This window comes from Macaca fascicularis, chromosome 1, assembly GCF_037993035.2.
Source record: "Macaca fascicularis isolate 582-1 chromosome 1, T2T-MFA8v1.1".
Lineage (NCBI taxonomy): Eukaryota > Metazoa > Chordata > Mammalia > Primates > Cercopithecidae > Macaca > Macaca fascicularis.
In genome coordinates, this window is record NC_088375.1 from 7289097 (window position 1) to 7313400 (window position 24304).

General features: G+C 39.2%; 1 protein-coding gene across 4 annotated transcripts in view; it reads right to left on the minus strand.

Moving 5' to 3' along the window:
* Positions 1 to 24304, minus strand: part of EXO1 (exonuclease 1) — a 42063-nt gene that overhangs the window by 15838 nt on the left and 1921 nt on the right. Inside the window, exons 3-11 of one of the 4 annotated variants that reach the window (XM_005539665.5) lie at positions 23848 to 24025; positions 21988 to 22107; positions 20911 to 21034; positions 18354 to 18491; positions 17124 to 17336; positions 15154 to 15341; positions 14355 to 14451; positions 8915 to 9140; positions 3790 to 4033 (exon numbers count right to left, since the gene is read on the minus strand). In XM_005539665.5, coding sequence (XP_005539722.3) covers positions 3790 to 4033; positions 8915 to 9140; positions 14355 to 14451; positions 15154 to 15341; positions 17124 to 17336; positions 18354 to 18491; positions 20911 to 21034; positions 21988 to 22107; positions 23848 to 24008 — 1511 coding nt within the window. In that variant the 5' untranslated portion in view covers positions 24009 to 24025. Of the gene's footprint in view, positions 1 to 3789; positions 4037 to 8914; positions 9141 to 14354; positions 14452 to 15153; positions 15342 to 17123; positions 17337 to 18353; positions 18492 to 20910; positions 21035 to 21987; positions 22192 to 23847; positions 24026 to 24304 lie in introns of all 4 variants that reach the window. The other 3 variants (XM_005539664.5, XM_074036764.1, XM_065541726.2) reach the window with 3 other exon arrangements.

A 24304-nucleotide genomic window follows, 5' to 3' on the forward strand; every position in this document is an offset into this window, starting at 1 on the left:
CCCGAGTAGCTGGGACTACAGGCGCCCGCCACCTCGCCCGGCTAATTTTTTGTATTTTTTAGTAGAGACGGGGTTTCACCGTGTTAGCCAGGATGGTCTCGATCTCCTGACCTCGTGATCCGCCCATCTCCGCCTCCCAAAGTGCTGGGATTACAGGCTTGAGCCACCGCGCCCGGCCGAGACACACATTCTCATTTGTTGTCTCCAAAGAAGAGCTCAACGTGAAGCAGCAGCACAGGGAAACTCTACTCTCACCCCAGTGGAAAAGCAAAACCAAGCTAGAAAAATTGTTCCAAGTGAGAGAAGTCAACTTTCTAGAACTTTTTAATTAGTGTGTGTGTGTGTGTTTTTTTTTTCTTTTGAGACGAAGTCTCGCTCTGTCACCCAGGCTGGAGTGCAGTGGTGTGATTTTGGCTCACTGCAACCTCTGCCGCCTGGGTTCAAGCAATTCTCCTGCCTCAGCCTCCCAAATAGCTGGGATTACAGGCGCCCGCCACCACGCCTGGCTAATTTTTTGTATTTTTAGTAGAGACGGAGTTTTACCATGTTAGCCAGGATGGTCTCGATCTCCAGACCTCATGATCTGCCCGCCTCGGCCTCCCAAAGTGCTGGGATTACAGGTGTGAGCCACCGTGGCCAGCCCAATCAGTGCATATTATCTAGAACACTGTTCCATTTTTGTGGCCAATTTTTCATTCCACTGTTAACAAGCACCTTTAATGAGGGTGAGTAGCAAAAGTAGAATCAAAACTATTATTTAATCATATTGTATTGCAACTGTTTCCTTGAGAAGACTCCATGGGAGAAGGGTTTGAAACATCACCTGAGGTGAGACTAAGAAACTACCAGTGGTTCATTCCTTCATGCTCATCTCCCATCATGATGGTTAGACAAAGCTGACTGCTGCCTGATTTATTAAACTTGAAAAACAGGGCAAGGTGTGGTGACTCACACCTGTAATCCCAGCACTTTGCGAGGCCGAGGTGTGTGGACCACTTGAGGTCAGGAGTTCAAGATCAGCCTGGCCAAAATGGTGAAACCCTGTTTCTTCTAAAAACATAAAAATTGGCTAGGCGTGGTGGCGGGTGCCTGTAGTCCCAGCTACTCGGGAGGCTGAGGCAGGAGAATTGCTTGAACCTGGGAGATGGAGGTTGCAGTGAACCAAGATGGCGCCACTGTACTCCAGCCTGAGCGACAAGAGTGGAATTTCGTCTCAAATAAAAATAAAAATAAAAATAAAAAATAAACTTGAAAAACAAAGACTACTCATTCGAAGTCTCCTAGTGGAATACAGCAGCCGGTAACTTTTCTCTCTTAGTGTTACTCTATCATGCCTAGATCACTTCTGACACTTATATTTCCTTTTTCATGTTGTGGTACCACCATCTAAAGTCAACATAATAAGAGTTACTTACTGTACGTTTAGCATCTACCTGTAAGTCACTGCCTTAGGTGCACTGCTAATAGTAACTCATTTACTCCTCTCATTGGTCCTAAGGCTGTCATAATTGTTAGCCCCCATTTTTAAAAGGAGAAAACTGAAGTGCCCAGAAGTTAACTTGTCAAGTCACACATCTCATAATGAACACAACAGGATTCAAATCCAGGGAGCCTGACTCCAGGTTCTAAATTCCTAACCCACAAATGAAACTGACTCTTCACAATCTCATTGCTCCCAGGGACTACGGCAACAGTCCACCTGATCCTTGTGCCCCACCTGTGGCCCTCTTGAACCCACTCTTCACGGGCACTCAGAATGGTTGACCTAAAACAGAGATCAAATCATACACCACCTCCCCTGACTAAAACCCTCTCAAAGTTTCTTTTCTTTTCTTTTTTTCTGGAGACAGAGTCTTGCTCTGTCTCACCCAGGCCAGACTGCAGTGGCGTGATGGCTCACTGCAACCTCCTCCCGGGTTCAAGCAATTCTCATGTCTCAGCCTCCCAAGTAGCTGGGACTACAGGTGCACACCACCACGTCCAGCTAATTTTTGTACTTTTAGTAAGGACAGGGTTTCACCATTTTGTCAGGCTAGTCTCAAACTCCACCCACCTCGGCCTCCCAAAGTGCTGGGATTATAGGCGGGAGCCACTGTGCCCGGCGACCCTCTCAATGTTTCTATCGCCTCTAAAGAAGATTAAAAGTTCCCACATTGGCATACAAGCCTTCAGTGAATTGTCTCCTGCCTATTTCTGCCCGCCTCACCACCCACCTTTCCCCAGTTTGAATTCTGGCAGAGGTCATCACAGCACTGATGGACAGCAAGGAATTGTCCTGGGCCCCATGCTGCTCTCCATCTTTACACCTTTCCTCAAGCCGTCTGACTCTACTGGGAAGGCACTTGGCGCTGGTCTTTCCCTGCTTCACCTGTCATTTAAACCCAGGCAGGGACACCCAACACTCATCCCTTCCCTCTCACCCTTTCCAACCGCTGCCCCAGCATTAGATACCCCTTGAATGCCCTCAAAACACTGTATTCATGCCTTTATCTCTGTACTCACCATACTGTATGGAAAGATTTTTGTTTATGTATTTATTTTTCCAACTGAACTACAAGCTTCTGGAAAACAAAACAAAAACTGTCTTTCTCATTTGTGAACTATAGCACCTGGCATGGTATCAGGTTCTCAATTAATGTTACAGCTCCAGTCATCTACATTAGAATATATTTCTGAAAATACTTTGCAAAATTGTATTAAGCCCTCAAAGAAACAAAAAAAGTAGAAAAAAAAGGGGGGGGGGGAAGGGAACTCCACAAAAAACAGAACGTCTGTAATGCCAACTTAATAATAGGGGCTACAATCCTCTTTTATTCTGATTCTGTACAGAGAGATCACAAAAGTACTAGAAGTTAAAGGGGTTTATGTCAGAACTAAGACAATACATGATAAAACTGTAATCAGATTAAGGCAGGGTCTACACCTGCTTCCCTCTAGACTCAATGCTTATTCAAGGCTCATCATCACTGGTCACTAGAGAAATGCAAATCAAAACCATAACGAGATACCATCTCACGCCAGTTACAATGGGAATCATTAAAAAGTCAGGAAACAACAGATGCTGGAGAGGATGTGGAGAAATAGGAATGCTTTTACACTGTTGGTGGGAGTGTACATTAGTTCAACCATTGTGGAAGACAGTGTGGCGACTCCTCAAGGATCTAGAACTAGAAAGACCATTTGACCCAACAATCCCATTACTGGCCATATACCCAAAGGATTATAAATCATTCTACTATAAAGACACATGCACACGTATGTTTATTGCATCACTATTTACAATAGCAAAGACTTGGAACCAACCCAAATGCCCATCAGTGATAGACTGGATACAGAAAATGTGGCACATATACACCACGGAATACTATGCAGTCATAAAAAAGGATGAGTTCACTCCTTTGCAGGGACGTGGATGAAGCTGGAAACCATCATTCTCAGCAAACTAACACATGAACAGAAAACCAAACACTGCATGTTCTCACTTATAAGTGGGAGTTGAACAATGAGAACACATGGACACAGGGAGGGGAACATCACACACCCCGGCCTGTCGGGGGATGGAGGGCTAGCGGAGGGATAACATTGGGAGAAATAAATACCTAATGTAGGTGACGAGTTGGTGGGTGCAGCAAACCACCATGGCACGTGTATACCCATGCAACAAAACTGCACGTTCTGCACATGTACCCCAGAACTTAATGTATAATAAATTAATTTTTAAAAAAAGACAAAAGAAATACCAACAGAGTACATAATACAACAGACAACATTCTGGAGACATAACTATACCTGCTTCTGGTCCCTGGAACCACAACTGCACCACTTTCTTCATTTTTCCTTTGCAAAAATGTTGCGAATTTATTTCTCGTCCTAGGTGGAGTGCTTACGCTCTTTGTGTTAGTAGGTCCATTTACCAGGTCAGGCACAAACACTTCAGAAGAACTCAATGATATATTGCCTTCATAGCTATTTCTCTTGGTCTTCTTTGTAAATGAAAGAGAATACTGACTCAACAGGTCATCTTCTGACAACTCTTCTAAATAAAAACAAAATTATCTGTAAATCTTTGTTTCACATGTACTTAGAGATTTGGCCTTAACTTCAGTCTACATCACATTGTCCTAAAAATAAGGACTTATTTTTTTTAAAAAAACCATGCCTCATAAAAGAAAACATAAGGATAAGGATGATTCAAAAAAATTCCCTTAGCTCTGTTTTATAATTTCACACATTAGTTTAATATCAGCTGTTTATACGATTTCATGTTAAAATTACGCAAATCAAAATTTCAGAGCATAATCAATCCTGTGTGGCGATCTATTCATTATACTAAGGGTCTAATTTTGAATATAAAAAATTCTCCAGGAAAATTTATATAATATATGGTTAATGATCAATTGTTAAAATGTTCCAATAAAACCAGCAGCTATTGATACATACGGTTTATGTGTTCTGGGTTTTGATGTATATTGTGACTGTTAAATAGTCCTAAGTAATTTGTGCTGTAGCTCTGATCCTCATTACTTCACTATGAGGCCCAAGAAGATTGCTGTGTGTCAAATATATTCTGTGGTACTAAAATAAATCCTAAGACTAATAACAAAAGTTTAAAGTCTGAGATAGGTAAGTACATAGAGTCAGCACTAAGGTTCTTTGAATCACTTTGACTGATTCTGAGTCTGTACAGCTTCTTCTCCACAGAGGTGTAAGTGCACACTACCGTAAGCTTTGTGAAGTTGATAAGATAGGTTGGGGCTACCAAAATACCAGAAACAAGCTGTCTCATATTTTTAAGGCACAGATTTTTGAAAAGCTGTATCAGCAAATTAGATGTTGATTCCTGGCAAAAGTGAAATCTGTTTATTATGCAGGGAATTGTGAGTCCTTGCAGAAGAAGAAAAACAAGTGTTCCAGGCTCCCCAACAAGGCTTTCAGAAGCCACACCAGATTAACCTCATTTTTTTTTCTCAGTAAGGTTATTAGCATAGCTGTTTGGGGACTCCGTAAGTTAAGCATGTCTTGAATTTGGCAAGACACTTGAGCGTCCCTCACATCATCCTAGCAGACGATGCAAAGCGCTATCTGCTGTATATTAGTTATGGGGATTTGCAGCAAGCTGCGCAGGCCTAGAAGACTACTACTGGCAACTGTCAGTCAAAAGGAAGTCTGTCTCATATGCTCCAGATTTCTGTACTTGCTCTGATTCAGTTAAACATTATAAAAGCAGACATACTGCAACCAAAACTTTTAGACTCATCAATTTCCAGATGACATAGATAATACCCATTTGTTAGAAAATACAAAGATTCAAACAAAAAAAATCAACAGGCAAAACAATGAACTAAAATGAATTAAGATTATTGTAAGAGGAAGGAGTTAACCCACATTAAGTTTAAAATGTAACTAGACCTGGCTTAACAGCAACTGGCAAATATCAATTATCAACTCAGCAAATTCCAGCAAAATGCCAGATTGCAAGAATGTGAATGCAATCTTAGTTTGCAATAATACAAGCACAGGAATGAAATAGTGCCACAATTCTAAATATTTATTCTGTGGTAAGCAGACCACATTTCAATAATCATACTCACTTTAACAATTATGCTATTATTAAAAACCTGTATTATATCCAGAGCACAACCTGAATGTCCAAGGAACATAATGGCCTGGAAGAGAAATTTAGGAGGGTCACAATGGCTATCTTTAAATCATCTGAGGGGCTGGTACATAAAATAGGAATTAAACTTGCTCTAGTTCTTTTGTTTTGTTTTTGTGTTTGTGAGTGTAGAAAGGGGATAAAACCTATTGATAAGTTGTAGTTACAAAAAAGCAGACTTAGTCTGACATAAAGAACTTGTAAACTTGCTGATAGTGAGCTATCTACATAAAATGGACAGCATATCTTGATCGTAGCAGAAGAAAATGAAAGAACATGTACAGGCCAGGTGCAGTGGCTCACACCCGCATTCCCAGCACTTTGGGAGGCCGAGGCAGGTGGATCATGATGTCAGGAGTTCAAGACCAGCCTGGCCAACATGGTGAAACCCCACCTCTACTAAAAATACAAAAATTAGCCAGGTGTGGTGGTGGACGCTTGTATCCCGGCTACTCGGGAGGCTGAGGTAGAGAATTCCTTGAGCCCAGGAGGTGGAGGCTGCAGTGAGCTGAGAACACGCCACTGCACTCCAGCCTGGGTGACACAGGCCACACTCTGTTGAAAGAAGGGAGGAAGGAAGGAAGGAAGGAAGGAAGGGAGGGAGGGAGGGAGGGAGGGAGGGAGGGAGGGAGGAAAGAACATGTATGTACAGTGTACTTCTTCTATAACAAGTATATATTATCTTATATAACATACACAAAAACCTTTTATTTCATATGAAGAAACAAAGGTTCAGAGATAATTATCATGAAAATCATTTAGGTTCATAAGGAATCAGGATATTTCAGCTGAATATGTATAATCTATATTTAAATTTGAAAAATAAAAGCATGAATTAAAATCTGCAAGTCTTTATTTTAATTGTTGCTATTTCATTCACTGATGTAGATGTCTGAGGGAAGGAAGTTAAGAGAGAAGGAAGCAATTATAATCATTCTTTCCATGTTAAACATCCTCTATGGTGAAAATATTCCCATGTTTCCCCAATACCTAGTATATTACTCTCAGCACTTCTGTTCAATATTGTACTAGAGATTCTAGTTTCCTTTTCCCATTTAATTGTCTTGGCACATCTGTTCAAAATCAGCTGACCATATATGTGGATCTTTTTCTGAACTCTATTATTCTGCACCAAAGCTCTCCTTACCTATCTTTACATCAGACACACTGTTACATCACACACTGTGGTTTATAGGAAATCCTGAAGTCAGGCAGTATAATCTTGAAATTAGGCAGTTCAAAAGAAAACAAGCTTAGATTCTTATACTAAGAAAAACAAATAAAAGGTATTTAAACTGGAAAAGGAGAAGCAAGATTGTCCTTATTCACAGGAGACATAGTCATTTATATAGAAAATCCTATATATTCCACAAAAGAGATACTAGAACTAATATGTGATGTGAGCAAGGTTGCAAATATATGATTAATGTACAAAAATCAACGGTATTTCTATATACTATCAATTAACAACTAGAAAACAAAACTGAAAACACTATTTACAGCAGCATCAAAAATCTGATATATAAAGATAAATTTGACAACAGATATGTTAAGATCTGTACAATGAAAACTACAAAGCATTAAAGACTTAAATGAATGAATCAGAAAACTCAGTATTGTTAAAATGTCAACTTTCTCCAAATTGATGTATGGATTCAACTAAATCTCAATAGACTTTTTATTTTTATTTTTTATCTGTTTTGAGACAGTGTCTTGTTCTGTCACTCAGGCTGGGGCGCAGTGATGTGACCACGGCTCACTGCAGCCTCGAACTCAGAGGCTCAAGTGATCCTCCCACCTCAGCCTCCTAAATAGACGGGACTACAGACACGCATCACCATATTCGGCTAATTTTTTAAAAATTTCTTTTGTTTTTATTTTTTGTTTTACGATAATGTATTCTGAACTAGTAAGACCCTATGAGCAGGGAAGCTGCAGCTTTGGAGAATAACCAGCTGACAACTTTCTTAATTTCCTCTGCCTTCCAGGTTCAAGTGATTCCCCTGTCTCAGCCTCACAAGTAGCTGGGATTACAGATGTGTGCCACCATGCCCGGCTAATTTTTTGTATTTTTAGTAGAGATGGGGTTTTGCCATGTTGGCCAGGCTGGTCTTGGAGCACCTGATCTCAAGTGATCTGCCTGCCTCAGCCTCCCAAAGTGCTGGGATTATAGGTGTGAGCCACTGCACCCGGCCTTAAAAATTTTTTTTGTAGAGACAGGGTCTCAGTATGTTGCCAAGCCTGGTCCTGAACTCCCGGGCTCAAGCAATCCACCTGCCTTGGCCTCCCAAAACGTTGCAGTTAAGTAGGTGCAAACCACTATGCCTGGCCTTTTTTTAATAGAAATTAACAAGCTAAATTCTAAAATGTACATGGAAATGTGAAAAACATGGAATGGCCAAAACAACTTTTCAAAAGAAAACAAACTTAAGAGACTTACACTGTCCCACTTCAAGATTTCCTATAAAGCCACAGTAATCAAAAGTTTGTCTGATGTAAAGATAGGTATGGAGAGCAATGGTATAGAATAACAGAGTTCAGAAAAAGATCCACATATATGTGGCCAGCTGATTTTAAACAGATGTGCCAAGGCAATTAAACGGGGAAAGGAAAACTTTTTAACAAAGGGTGCTGGAACATATATTGCTGGAACAATATATGGACAGCCATATATACAAGGTAAAAAAAAAAGCCATAATCCTTACATCACATCATATTTTAAAAAAAAAAAACTAACTCAAAATGGCTCACAGGCTAAAACTGTAAAATGTAAGAGCTAAAACTAATGATGATGCTTGGCTGTGTTCCCACCCAAATCTCATCTTGAATCGTATCTCCCATAATTCCTATGTGTTGTGGGAGGGACCTGGTGGCAGGTAACTGAATCATAGTGGCTGTTTCCCCCATACTGTTCTCATGGTAGTGAATAAGTCTCATGAGATCTGATGGTTTTATGAGGGGAAACCCCTTTCACTGGGCTCTCACTCTTCTCGTTTGCCACCATGTGAGACGTGCCTTTCACCTTCCACCATAATTGTGAGGCCTCCCCAGTCACATGGAACTGTGCGTCCATTAAACCTCTTTCTATTGTAAATTGCCCAGTCTAGGTATGTCTTTATCAGCAGGGTGAAAATGGACTAATACAACCATAAAACTTCTAGAAGAAAACAGGAGAAAATCTTCACGACTTTGCATTGGGCAATGATTTCTTAAATATGACCCATATTCACCAGCATTTTGCAAAACTGAAATACGTACCACTTCTTGGTCTTTTCACAATGGATGATTTCCTTGGGAGATTTAACCCTTTGGTACTAATCACTCGTTCCACTCCCACAGTACTTGGATTTTCCTTCAATCGTGGGGCATCTGAAACAATACCCGACTCTGGTCTGGGAGAGTAATTCCTATGCCAAATGCTGCTAACATTAGCTGACTTTTGACATGTTTTGTCATCCCAACTACGACTTCTTGAATGAGCAGGCTAGAAAAGGAAAAGGAAAAAGGTTATTTGCAGAAAGAAAATAATCAATTTATTTCATTCTGTATCAACATAAATTATAAATAAACATCTTAAGTTACCCTTAAAAAGAACAGCTGTTGATGAAACAGCTGTCCTTGAATAACATTTCCTACTTTGCTGGTCCTATACTTTTCCATTAAATATTTCTTATATTCCTAGGCCTGTTTTTCTTCTGATGAGAGTCAAGCAACTTTGTTAGCTCATTTCAAAAAAAAAAAAAAATCAAGAGCGTGAGCAGGTGTAGAAAAAAAGATTAAAAGCAAACAAATAAATAAAAATCTTCCTAATACAAATGGTGCAAAACATAAGACTGCAACTGAAGAAATGTGGGCAGGAAAAAGGTGTCTTTAAAATGGAAAGCAGCCAGGCACGGTGGCTCATGCCTACAATCCCTTCATTTTGGGAGGCCGAGGCAGGCAGATCACTTGAGGTCAGGAGCTTGAGACCAGCCTGGCCAACAGTGTGAAACCCCACCACTACTAAAAGTACAAAAACTAGCCAGGTGTGGTGGCGCGCACCTCTAATCCCAGCTACTTGGGAGGCTGAGGCAGGAGAATCACTTGAACCCAGATGGTGGAGGTTGCAGTGAGCCGAGAGGGAGACTCCGTTTCAAAAAAAAAATGTTATTCACAATTACTACATATTTTGGAAGACAAGGATCTAAGAGGATGTCAATGATATCCTAATAGAGAAGGACAGCGAAAGGGAAAAAAATTAGCAAAGATATAAAAAAAAATCATTACAATCCCACCTGACAAAAATCCCACATGAACTCAGAATCTAATCTAAGCCTTTCACTTAAAGAAAGGGAAAAATAAAAATAAATAAAACAGATGACATTATTCAGAATACCCTTTGAGAATTAATAAGGAAGGTAATTTAATTGAGGGAATGAATATAAAAAAATAGCTTTATCAGTATGGCTCATGGCATTAGATCCCACTGATGGTTTTACTAAATAAAAGAGAAATAGACAAGTAGAAAACCAGACTGGGAAAAATAAATTTTAGATTAAAAAAATTCATTTGGTGTACAATTATGGTTCCTACAGAAATTTCTCTGAGAAGGATAAAAATCTGACAGGGATTTGAGCTGATGAAGGATGGCCATCTTAGCGTTCCGTAACATTGCCATTGGTAATGGGACATACTCAACATACCCAACTATTTTTGAGTTTCTGAGACAAAGGAAAAGCTTAAGAATCATTCTTAATGAAATTATAGGCTGAGTGTGGTGGCTCACACTTGTAATCCTAGCACTTTGGGAGGCTGAGGTGGGCGGATCACCTGAGGTCAGTTCAAGACCAGCCTGGCTAATATGGTGAAACCCCATCTCTACTGAAAATACAAAAATCAGTCGGGCGTGGTGGCACACGCTTGTAATTCTAGCTAGTTGGGAGTCTGAGGCAGGAGAATCACTTGAAACTCGGAGGCAGAGGTTGCAGTGAGCTAAAATCATGCCACTGCGCTCCAGCCTGGGTGACAGAGCGAGACTCCAACTCAAAAACAAAAAAATTATAATGCTGTGGCCAGGTGTGGTGGCTCCACATGTGTAACCTCAGCAGTTTTGGAGGCCAAGGCAGAATGACTGCTTCAGGCCAGGAGTTCAAGACTAGCCTGGGCAACATAGCGAGACCCCACAGACACACACACAAAATCAGCCAGGCATAGTGGCATGTGCCTGCAGTTGCAGCTACTCAGGAGGCTGATGCCAGTTACTGAAGATCGCTTGAGCCCAGGAGCTCTGATGGTGCCACTGCACTCCAGCCTGGAGGACAGAGAAAGAGACCCTGCCTCAAATAAAAAAAAAAAAAAGAAAGAAATGCTAAATACTATCAATAGTTCAGGTGTGTAAAGATAGGACTTTTCAGTCTCCTTCTTTCCATAATCATTCCTCAAAGCAATAAGAAACACAAACTTCATCTGCAATAAAATTAGGAGATAATCTGTAACTTCTAAACCACAGTGAAGAGAGAATATAGATGGAAGAAATTAAAAGACTTTGTTGGCAGAAGAGAATATCAAAGAGAAGCCAATTCCACCTACAGAAACCTGGAGAAAGGCTTGAGAATTAAAGCCTGGGAATTACAGAAGCCCCCGGTGGAGGGATACTTCACTAAAGAGAGGATTATTTGACCCCTTGTCCCCATCTCCAACCTGACCACACAGCCAAGTCAACAAACATCTACCTGCCTTCAGAACTAGAACAATTGAAACCCACAGAGAGTAACAGACTCTGTAGCAGGCATTTCTGAAGGTAGAGAGATTCATTTGTCTGAAAACAGAGATGAAACAAAAGGCTAAATACTGAATGGCAAGGAACCATGCATGCTACCCTTTCCTGGCCTGTCCCAACTCACTTTCCCTATCCTGCTCTCAAAATACAGCCAGCCAAAGTTTAGACACCCTTGGCAGACATCTCTTTTTGGAAAAACGTAACTGTGTAGAGAACATTCCAACACTGGAGAATTCACAAATCAAATCTAATGTGTTACCAACCACGTCACCCGAGAATGAAGTCCAACATCAGAAGCCCCACGCACTCACACAGCGCTCCCCAGGAGCTTTTCGGGGCCCCTTCGAATACGGCTGCACAGAAGTTTCCACCATGAGGGAGGAAATATCAACACAGGAGAAAAGTACACAGCAGTTACAGAGAGTGGAAGAAAACTCAAAACATTATCATATTCTGAGAGAAAGGTAAGAGATGACATCCAAATCTTCAAAAAACAGACAATTAGAGTCCCTAGATATAAAAATATGATAGAAGTAAACAATTCAACAGAATTTCCTGCACTGATAGAACAGCTCTGTGTTGTCCAGTGTTAGCCACTAAGCACTTGAAAGGTGGCTACTCTAACTGAAGAACTAAAATAGCAATTTTATTTAATTTTAACAAATTTAAATAGCCACACATGGCCAGTGGCTACCATATTAGACGGGGCAAGATGAGAAACTAGGGAAATGGCAACCTGAGTGGAAGGTTTACATAACTGAAGTTGATAAAGTTCATTTTTAGTGTTGTTATGGATTTGTGCTCTCTTGGTAGGCCTGGCTTATTTCCGCTTACAGTAATGGTTACTTTCAGTGCTCAGTGGATCACCAGTTTGTTAGGGGTCATCTTTTCCAGGCTTACTTCTTTTTTTCTCAAGATCTAGTTCCTTTACATGGTAAACACTAAGACATTCTTAGTCCATCCATAACGAACAATCTAAGAATTCCCTTAATATATCACTTTTTCTACATACACTGCTTTTTTGTTTTTGTTTTTTAGCCTGAAATCACTCACCCATCTTGAAAAACTCTACTAATCCTTGCAAACTGAGGATACACATCAGTTTCTTCTTGAGCAGACAGTAGAGAGCTTGGCTTGGAATCACAGCTTCCCTATTTATTAAAATGGTGAGCTGGAAAAGTTACTTAAGTGTCTTCTAGCTGTTTCCTCATCTGTAAAATGAGAACGGTGCTGACTTCAGAGGCTTTCTGAAGAGTAAATGAGTTACTATGTCTAAGGTGCTTAAAAGAGCACCTGGAACATAGTAAATGCTCAGAAAATGTTTGCCATTATTATTATGAAAATGTTTGCCACTTAGGTGGAGTGAGGGACATGCTTTTTGTTTCCACAGAGCCTAGAATACACCTTTAGTATAGCACTTACCGCATTTCTCTCTATAGAATCACATCTCCTTCCTATTTAGGCAATGGGCATTTGACTGGCAAGGATCTTACTTTTCCTATATTTCTTATTTTTCTTCTTATTCCAGAACCCTAGCTAACCTAATTACATTGTTTCGGTGCTTGATAAATGTTTAGTAAAGTGATAAAGTAGTGAGCAAGAATTAAACTGGAAGCTTGCGGAAAGAAGCAAATGTTAACCAGAAGGACAACTCAAAGAGGCAAGAGGTTGTAGCAACGAAATGGAAGCCAAAGTTTATTTCCAAGTTTTCTGGTGTGAGACCTATAGGTGACATTCATTCACTCAACATATAAACATAGTAAACATCATACAGCAGTGAGGACCACCAAGTTCTGCCTTTATGAAGACCACATTCTATTGCAAAGAATCAGAAAAGAAGCATAATGTTGTACAGTAGTAAGTGCTAAGTAGAAACATAAAAGAGAAATGTGATTAAAAGTTGATTAAAAACATGAAGAGTTTAGTTTTGCCTATGAATAGACTTGAGGAAATCAGAGCTGCAAGAGACGGTGAGAGAATTCTGTGGTTGGTGTACAGCAAAGAGACTGGAGTAAAGATGGAGATGTGAGTTCTTTACGTAAATGGGATTAAAGCCCTGTGGATTTACCTAAGGAAGAAATGTAAACAGAAAAGAGAACAGAGGATAAATAGGAATACAAAGAGCAAGAGAATGATGGGAGACAGTATCTTAAGGAATACATACAATACTGAAGAAGCAGAAGAAAACAGCAAATTGTGGCCAGGTGCGGTGGTTCATGCCTGTAATCCCAGACCAAGGCAGGTGGATCATCTGAGGTTGGGAGTTCCAGACCAGCCAGGGCAAAATAGAGAAACCACATCTCTACTAAAAATACAAAATTAGCCGGGCGTGGTGGTGCATGCCTGTAATCCCAGCTACTCGGGAGGCTGAGGCAGAATAGCTTGAACCTGGGAGGTGGAGGTTGCGGTGAGCTGAGATCACACCACTGCACTCCAGCCTGAGCAACAAGAGTGAAATGCTATCTCAAAAAAAAAAAAAAGAAAAGAAAAAAAGAAAAGAAAAGAAAACAGCAAATTGTTTAAAGAAACAGCAGGGCATGCATTAAATATTTGTTAAATTGTGCATGGGTGAAAACACAGCTTTAACTCCTGAGCATTCCTAGCTTTGGGTCTTCAATAAAGCCAAATGCCACAGAAGCTGAACGGAGTGAGATGAGAAAAAAAGGCATCAAATGCTTGGTATAGTCAAAGAAATGCTCAAGGATAAGGGTTTGATAATAAATAAAAGTCACTTCTTTAATTTTAAAAAATTAACCACTATCCCTATGCTCTAATACATGTAATTTCTCTAGGATCAAGTTGTTTTTAATGTACACTCTGCACAGAGCCTGGATATAGAAACGCTTAAAAGACGCTTTAGTGTATGAAGATTTGCCTTTCATCACAGCTCTTGAGACATAACTAAAATGTGTTTTCATAGAGCGGTCATCAAAACATTACCATAGCAGTGTCCGGATTGTAGTCATCGATCTGTTCAAAAGTATTTATATCTTTATTTCCAAGTGCTATTTGAAGAGCTATGGAATCATCAACATATCTAGGTTAGTAAGATTAAGGAAAAAGGTATTTATTAACAACCAACCAAATGATACTAAACTTAGATGGAAAAATGTTGTCTATTGTCACAGAAAATCCATACGTTTATGACTTAAATGGAGTCTCCTTACTTTATGCATCAGCATCACTGAAAGCAAAGACACAGTTTGCTAGTCTCTATCTGTTCCTGCAGGAGTTGGTGTCTTCTGACGAGGGCCTATGCCATCATTGACTCCCTCCCTTTCAAGGGAAACAGAGGGGAAAGTCCTAGCCACCACCTAAGTGACTCAGGGCTCCGAATCAGCCTGCACGCACATGGCCGGTGGCTATGGGAAGGGCATCCTCTCCTGGTGCACTCAAATGCCCAGAATGCTCCTCCTGATAAGTTGAGCTTGCTTGCCACGAGGAGGTCCTCTCAAGAGCCACCTTTGGAATGTGGTACCGTAAGTGACGGACCCTGTGTATGCTCCTGTCAGTCAATCTAAGGAAAATGCATAGTGGATGAGTCTTCGGTTTATGAACAAAAAGTTGTTCTAAATTTTTACTAGCATGGTAATTTAAATGAACAATATACAGATTTCACTATAAAAAAAAAGCAAAAAATAATGTGCAAGCTTTTTACTAAAGGCCTCACAAAAAATATCACCATAAAAATATTGAAGAAAAATACTCAAATTCTACCATTCTGGTTCAGAAAGGATACTGCCCAGCGTAGCTTAGTGTTTCAGGATCAACATCATCTTCATAGGCGTTCAGAGGAATAAGTTTCCTTTTGATGGGATCAAAAACTAGCTGATAGAGGAAGGTATTGTTGGCCCGAATAAATCCTTTGATGTAATCCTCTGGTACCATGATATTCATCTTGAGATAATGTCCAATTTTCTTGATAACCTAACAATACATGCAAAAATATTTTATCTGCAACTAAAGAACAGGGAACATATTATCCTCAAGGCTGACTGATTTACATTACAGGGTCATGAAGAGGGATTGAAACATTCACTACTTTCATCTACGTTAAAAAATTCCACCAGCTAACACAACCATGTTGTATCACTTAAAATTCTAAGTCTCATAACTAGTATTTTCTTTGTTTTTTTCTATTACTAATTTGAGGGATAAAAACATACAGTTATATAATACATCAAGTTTGTGTTTCTAGGTGTAACTCTGAGATACATTATTCATTCAACTTCAAAGTCCTTTTTATCAAGAAAGGAAAAAACAAAGAACATCCAAAACCTGAAAATTAAAAAAAATCCAAATATTCCGAGATCATATGTTTAAACCAAGTTGACATTCTGATTTCTGTGACAGTCATGGATGCTTAAAACTGGAAAGGATCCTAAACACTGCACAGGAAATTCATAGATGAAAAAGGGAAGACCCAGAGAACCAAAGGGATCCTGGAGTCACAGGCTAGTTAAGGCATGTGGTCCTATTCCCACTTGGGACACTATCTTCCAACCTAGAGATCTTTCCATTACATTACATCACTCTTAGCCCTGAGGACTCATGCCTTGTACTCTTGGAAACAGAAAAATGGAATTTCTGCTCTGCAAACTGTAAGGGCTTTAGAGAATATCCAAGGGGGAAAATGAACTTCTTTGATGTTTATTTTTTAAGAGAAACTACAAAGTAGTGATGTCCAGAGTCTCAGAATTTTCCAGAGGATATATGACACATGATATCAAATGAGACTTAATGAGGCAGCAGATACAGGTTGGGTACACATTATCCAAAATGCTCGGCACCAGAAGTATTTCAGATTTTGAATTTTTTCACATTGTGGAATATTTGCATATACACATTATGAGATAACTTGGGGATGGGACCCAAGTCTAAACATAAAATCCATTTACATTTCTACACACTGACAGCAAGAGGATGAAGGAAAAAAAACTCAATTTATGTTTCATATAAGCCTTACACACATAGACTGAAGGTAACTTTATACAGTATTTTTAATAATTTTGTGTACCCTTCACATGAGATGAGATGTGGAATTTTTCACTTGCCATGCCAGGACTCAAAAAGTTTTGGATTTTTGAACATTTCAGATTTTTGGATTGGGGATGTTCAACTTGTATACAAACACAGCTGTCTTACTATTAGGCCACATTAAAGAGATTGCATAAATGCATGATTCCTCTCTCATAATTTTTATTTTTCATAAAAGCATGCTATTTATGCTAACAAGTAATGAGTTTATTATAAAGTTTAAGTGAATTGATAAACATTTAAATTTGTTTTTTTAATTCAGTAAATATCAATAGCTATTGCCTACATAAACAAAAAATATTACCATAAAGAGGTTGAGGAGGGTAAATGGATCTTGAGACCAAAAAGTTTGAGAACCACTACTATAGAGTTATAGCACAGAAGTCAAAAGACTCTGAGTTTAATTTTACCCTATAATATTTTGCCCTTGAGACTCTTTATACTAGTCTTTATTTTAAAAATCACTACTTTTTTGCCAATTGCAGAAAACATGATTTTCCCAATATATGTTAGTTGCTAAAGCAAAGTTCTAGTGCCTCAGTCATTTGCTCCTTTTAGTAATGTAATATAGGTGATTCACATAACAGAATATTTAAATCCATATTCTGATTTATTATTTTATTAAGGAAATGCTTCAGAAACTGAATATGACACTTAGCAATTCACTCTTACCTTTACTATATCTGGATTATTGGCTAGTCTTAGGACTTTGCATGCTTTTGCCAATCCAATCCCACGCAGTGATGAAAGGTAGTCACAGCCTGAAAGAATACACATGTAACGAAACTTCTCTTCTGTGAATATATCCCCAAGTTGTCTGCACATTCCTAGCCGAGCTTGATCAATTTCAAGTCCATTTCCAAACTGGTCCATCTTTAAAATCACCTTCAAAAGGAAGGGAAATTGTTAATACCTAGAAGGGCCACTTTTATTTGTCATTATCTAAGCCACTGCAATAATTTTAAGAAATCTTTCTTGTTCTCCACCATAACACTGAAAGAGAGGAGACACAGGTAGACAGGCTGATGACTACAAAGTTTACAAATAAATTATGCTGAAGCACAGGATATGACTAGACAAGGCTATACAGCCAGGACTCAATTGTCACAATTCTGGTATAAAGAAAGCTCTTTTTGCATCTCTTTATTTCCTACTTATGTTACAGGGTTGACATGATAATCAAACAGTAATGCATACAAAAAACATTTTCTCTTTCTCTGTCACTTGTACCTTTTCAGTAATCTTTTTCCTTATTGTTGAAACAGTACATGTTTATTGTAGAAAATTTGGAAAACATAGAAATTCGGGAAGAAAACAAGTCATCCATATTCCCTCATTCATCACTGTAGCCTAGCATTAATTAACCTTTTGATAGACACCCTTCTAGTCATAAATACAGGCATTAACAAAAATGAGAACATCCTGTAGTTTTGTATCTTAATTCTCCCTAAAGTTTTCCATGAAATAGTTTTATACATAATTCTAAATAACTGCATCACAACCCATTAGTACATAAGTTAGTATACCTAACCTAATCAAGAAATATAAAGCATATGTTGTTATTATTAAAAAATAAAACTGATAGGTCCACATTCTACTAAAGAATTTGCATAAAACAATAACAAACCCCTCCAACCTTAAGGGCTTACTTTGAAAAAGTATCCAGAGTACACAAACATCAAGCAGCAAAACCCTTCTTTTCATTTTAAATAATTATTAACATTATAAAAATAGATATCAGTTGCAAATATTCTATTAAAATAATTTATTTTATAAAACTTTGTAAGTATTATAAATATTATAAATTATAATAATTTCCTGGACAGGAAAAACTTCAGCTTCTTGATTTACACTACCTCTATCTACATAGAAAAGTAATACATAGTAGTCAGAGTTGAGTACCTTTTTACAGCCAAAAGCTAGGAGATCCGAGTCCTCTGTAATTATGGCTTGTACAATTCCTGCTTTGTTAAGATAGGCCAACTGCGCATCAGCTTCATAGGGAGCCACGAGGCAATCTACGCCTTGAGACCGGGCAGCCTGGAAGAGAATCAAAGTGAATCTCTAGCACGGCATTTGGAAAGTACTAAACAACTTCCTGTTTCAAACCCACTTTATGACTAGCCTCAGCACACACATGCTAATATTACTTTGAGAAATCATTTCCTTTGAAGTAGAGTTTTTCTACTATAAGTTTCAGTATATGTTGAACTAATTATATAGCCACTAAGACATTTTTTAAAACTCAATTTATAAAATTTGGAGAAAAGAAATACTGCTACACAGCCAGAGGAAAAAAGAATCCTACAAGTTACACAAGTAATTATTTTATTTTTTGGAGCTAGGTTCTGGCTCTGTCACCCAGGCTGGAGTGCAGTAGTGCCAGCCAGCAGGGTGCACTGCAGCTTTGACCTCCTGGGCTTCCCACCTCAGCCTCCCGAGTAGGTGGGACTACAGGTGCATGCCACCATGCCCAGCTAATTTTTTTGTATTTTTTGTGGAGACAAGGTTTTGCCATGTTGTCTAGGCTGGTCTCAAACTCCTGGACACAAGTGATCCACTCGCTTCAGTTTCCCAAAGTGTTGGCATTGTAAGAGTTAAGCCATTGTGCCTGGCCCAATTATTTTATATTATAGAAAGCTTCCATCTTAAGAATGGCTATGTTCCAAAAATATACATTCGTTTGGAGTTTTGAATATATGTTCCCCATAAAAATAACAGGTTGTCCTGTCAGGCTACGAAAATCAGTGTACTGACATAGTATTGATAAAATTATAGACCATATTCAGCAATGTCTTAGGGGAAAATATATACACGTGTGTGTATATGTATACACACAAATACAACTCTCCACTAATAATATATCTTACATATATATTATAGACTATAGCACTATATTTAAACTAATGCATTATGAAAAAATACTTTTAAAATAACCTTGCTAAGAAAAACAGTCCCTATCATAGCCTCTGTGTCAAAATCTAGCCAATTGGAACTGGAACTTCCATGTTCTAAATTATGGGAAAATGGTTCCCAAGGCCTGAAGAGAGGCTTTGGGAAGTTAAAAAAAAAAAAAAAAAAAAAAAAAGGGAAGAAAAAAAGAGGAGGAAAGAGGTATCAAGATCCTGCTGCTATCAATTTTGGTGACAATTTGCTACTTTTCTCATTTTTTGCTTCTTTTTTTGTCCAGCAATAGTCCTACTCTCATCCTTTTACACCACTATTTATGTCCAATCAGGGTTTCTCCTCTATTTCCGCACACGATGCAGCCTCTCTTCTCCCGACTACACAGAGCACACATTTCCCTATACATCACACTCTCTCTCTCCTGCATCCCACCCTTTCCTTCTAGCTTGACCCATACAGAAAGAGCCAGAGACTCAAATGACAAAGCCAAAATCGGAACTGTAGTGCCTATTTTAGCTCAGGAACTGGATGTCAGAACTGTAAGCTAGAAAAAGCTGACTCCACCTTTATCATCATACCTTTAACAGGCCGGGCACGGTGGCTCACCCCTGTAATCCGGCACTTTGGGAGGCCAAGGTGGGCGGATCACCTGAGGTTGGGAGTTCGAGACCAGCGTGACCAACATGGTGAAACCCGTCTCTACTAAAAATACAAAATTAGCCAGGCGTGGTGGCGCATGCCTGTAACCCCAGCTACTTGGGAGGCTGAGGCAGGAGAATCGCTTGAACCCAGGAGGTGGAGGTTGCAGTGAACCGAGATCGTGCCATCGCGCTCCAGCCTGGGCAACAAGAGTGAAACTCCGCCTCAAAACAAACAAACGAACAATAAAACCACAACACCTTTACCAAGTAGGCTCTAAAAAGGGGAAAGTGAGGGCTGGGACTGTGGGGACCCTGACACTAAGATGTACAGGAATAAGGAAAGAAGCTGCTACAAGGAGGAGGCGAAAGGGAACAGAAGTCTGTAGGGTGCCTGGGGCAACAAAGCTAAATCACAGATCTGTCATTCAGGAGTGCCAGTTACAGTAAGTGTTGAAGACTATAGGAGAGTTGGGTGAGACCGACGCCTCCAGGAATTTGTTCCTTCCATCTCTTTATTTTTTTATTTTAAATAGAGACAGGGTCTCATCATGTTGCCCAGGATGGTCTCAAACTCCTGAGCTCAAATGATCCTCCTGCCTCAGCGTCCCAAAGTGCTGGGATTACAGGTGTGAGCCACCGTGTCTGGCCCTGTTCCTTCCACTGCTATGGAACAATATGACTAAAGAGAGAGCCTTACTTATGCCTTAGGATTTCTCCTCGGAAATTGTTGAAGTCTTCTCTAACTAATGATGCTGTTCCCGTCTTCTTCTGACATCTGCCCTTTACTTGAAGTTAGGCCTAGAACAATTTTCCACCCTTGATTTTCTTCCTCTCCCATTAATAAACAAGTTGTAACTAGCTTTGGTGAACCTGCCCATCTGCCCCTTTGTCTTCATTTTCCAGTGGCTTACTTTAATTACTTTGTGGGCCATGGCATGGGTGATATTGACAGACCGGGTGAAACACTCTCGGGCTTCCGAGACTTTCCCCTCACGAAGAAGCTGCTTTCCCTTAAGAAGATTGGCTTGTCGTCTTCTGCAAGGGAAGAACATTTTTAAAATATAAAACATTTAAGACGCTGACTCAAGAAACTGTAACAAAACTATAATTCAAGAAGCTTTCCTAGAATTGAAAAAAGTTTTTGACTCATTAGAAAGTACACACCAGGTCCTTGAGAACATTAACCCAGATGCTCTGGGCTTCTAAGGCAAAAAGAACAAGTGATTTAGAATGACCATATGCACACACACACACAAGATTACCATTACACTTTTCCACAGCAATTCTTTATGTCAAAGAAAATATAGTAACTAAGATACTTTTAAACAAAAGTGATAATAATGTAGCAGATACATAACATTTAAGGGAACCTGTTCACATACTAGGCTATAAAATAAGCCTCAACAAATTAAAATTTTATTTATTAATTTTTTTTTAGGCCAGGCACAGTGGCTCATGCCTATAATTCCAGCACTTTGGGAGGCCAAGGCGGATAGATCACTTGAGGCCAGGAGTTTGAGACCAGTCTGGCCAACATGGCAAAACCCCATCTCTACTAAAAATACAAAAATTAGCCGGGCGTGGTGGCACGTGCCTGTAGTCCCAGCTACTCGGGAGGCTGAGGCACAAGAATTTCTTGAATCTGGGAGGCGGAGGTCCCAGCGAGCCAAGATTGCAGCACTGCACTCTAGACTGGGCAACAGAGTGAGACTGTCAAAAAAGAAAAAGAAAAAGAAAAGTTTTAGTGACTGGGTCTCACTATGTTGCCCAGGCTGGAGTACAGTGGCTGTTCACAGAGATGATCATAGGGCACTAAAGTGGTGAACTCCTGGGCTCAAGTGATCCTCTTGCCCCAACCTCCTGAGTACCTAGGACAACAGGCACAAGCCACTGAGCCTGGCTTAACATTTTAAAAATTGGTATCATATAGACTATAGTGTCTGATCTTAGTGCAATTAAGTTAGAGATTAAGTAGAGAATTAACTTACTCTCTTCTAGATCTCTCTACTTCCTTTTTAGAAGGTAAAGTACATCCATCAAATACGAGAATAGGCTTGATCCCATGAGATAGTAACATATTTACAAATTTCATACAAAATCCTACATACCTATGGAAAAAAAGAAAAATACATTTCAGTGCTTCGCCTTTCTTAAGGTAATACTTCTGCCCTATTTTAAGCCAGATGAGAAAACTATGAAAAGAGAAAGTTTTTTATTTTGTTATTTTAAGCAAATGTTTTCGTAGGAATTGGAACTCTAACTTAATAGACTTGGATTCAAATCCTGCCTTGGATACTTATGAGCCAAGTGATGTCTGGTGAACTACTTGATCCTCCAAGCCTTGGTTTCCTTACCAGTGAATTAAAAAGCTTTGATATCCCTTCTAATTCTCACATCTTTGGTTTCAAATCTGGTCTTTTCCCCTCATTTTTTTATGTTAAAAAATGTCAAATCTATTGAAAAGTTGAAAGAACAGTACAGTAAACACTGGATTCTTCCAACAATACCACATCACGGCTAAGTAATTTAATAGTGATATAATACTATTTAATACTATTTATATTATAATTGGTACAATTGTCTCAGTAATGTTTCTTATATTCAGTGGTGTCCTGGTAAATGTTTAACAACCAGTTCTCGGGGAAGAGGTGCCTGATTTCCCTGAGATAAATATTCCTCAATGGCAGATGAGCTACCTAGGTGAACTCAATGAATGCTGAGCTGAGAAGACATGGTGTATAAAGAGCCCATATGAGTTGGCTCCAGGACACCACTGCTACTATTTTTTCCAAATCCAGGATCCAATCGAGGGTCAGGTATTACATTAGGTATTGGAACAAAAACAACTGCATTTACAACTTCTATCATTTTATAAAGAAAAGGACATTTTAGCTCAAAAACAGGAAGGGGAAAACAATCTTTAAAGGTAATCTTTTTGTATAACACAAACTTAGCAGCTAAAATAAAGAAAATAAAAGATGACCTTTTAAATCATATATAGTCATCTTGATGAAAGACTCACTACATTGTTATCCTTATTTTTTCTATTTGTTGTAGATCAGTGACAGTGAACTTGCATTGGCATGGAACAATGATTGGGACCTGCTGATCATAAAGCAAAATTTAGAAGAAAGCAAATAAGAAATAATAATGAAATTTATAACACATTTGTTTCTTTGCTAACCAGGATTAGCAGTATGTTTTCTGTACCCAAGAATGTGGGAGTCAGAAATTATCATGGATTTCAAAGCATTTGTTAAAACATTTATCTTAGGTTAAGAATTGGGCCAGGCATGGTGGCTCATGCCTGTAATCTCAGCACTTTGGGAGGCCAAAGCAGGTGGATCACTTGAGGTCAGGAGTTCGAGACCTGCCTGGCCAACATGGTGAAACCCTGTCTCTACTAAAAATACAAAAATTAGCCCGGCGTGGTGGTGCGTGCCTATAATCCCAGCTACTTGGGAGGTTGAGACAGGAGAATTGCTTGAACCTGGGAGGCGGAGGTTGCAGTGAGCCGAGATTGTGCCACTGCACTCCAGCCTGGGCAACAGAAATTGCGTCTCAAAAAAATAAATAAATAAATATAAATACATATAAATAAAATAAAGGAGATATGAATAGTCTTTGTCCATCAGTGTCTTGATACTCCGGCTTATTATAAAGAAAGAAAACTAGGCCTATTATCACAGAAGGCAGTCATCCCTGATTTGGGAATATTCTAAAACATACAACTTTCACTTCCTGAGAAGTTCTGGCATTGAGTGAAAACAATCCGTTTCTGGGGGAAAAAAAGGCACTGTAGGTCTCATTCTTAATTGTCAAAGAATTAATATAAGGTCTAGACTTACCTATCAGTAGGTTCACCTTTGGCTAGTTTTTCAGCACAAGCAATAGCTCCTTTGTGAAGCCAGCAATATGTATCCACAGCTACTACCTGCCCTTTATACTTCCTCACATGGATGGGTTCAGAAGCTTCTTTGATAAACTGTAGCAATCCGTGTATCCCCATGGTGCCAAATTAACTACCTGATATGAAAAGACACAGGGAGAACAGTAATATTTAAAGAAAAATACATTTATCAAAACATTTTAGACAAATAAAGAGAAAGCTTGGAGTCCAAGGCAGAAATTGTTCAGATATTCAATAATCACTGCTCTTTAGTATTTTAGCTGGGCTCCTCCCTGTCAAACAATTTCCCTAGGGTAGAATTTACATTAATCACTAATACTACCTCTAATGCCACTTGACATTTGCTTAATGTTTGTTTATTCTTTCCAAAGTGCTTTGGCACTTTCACTCCTAAC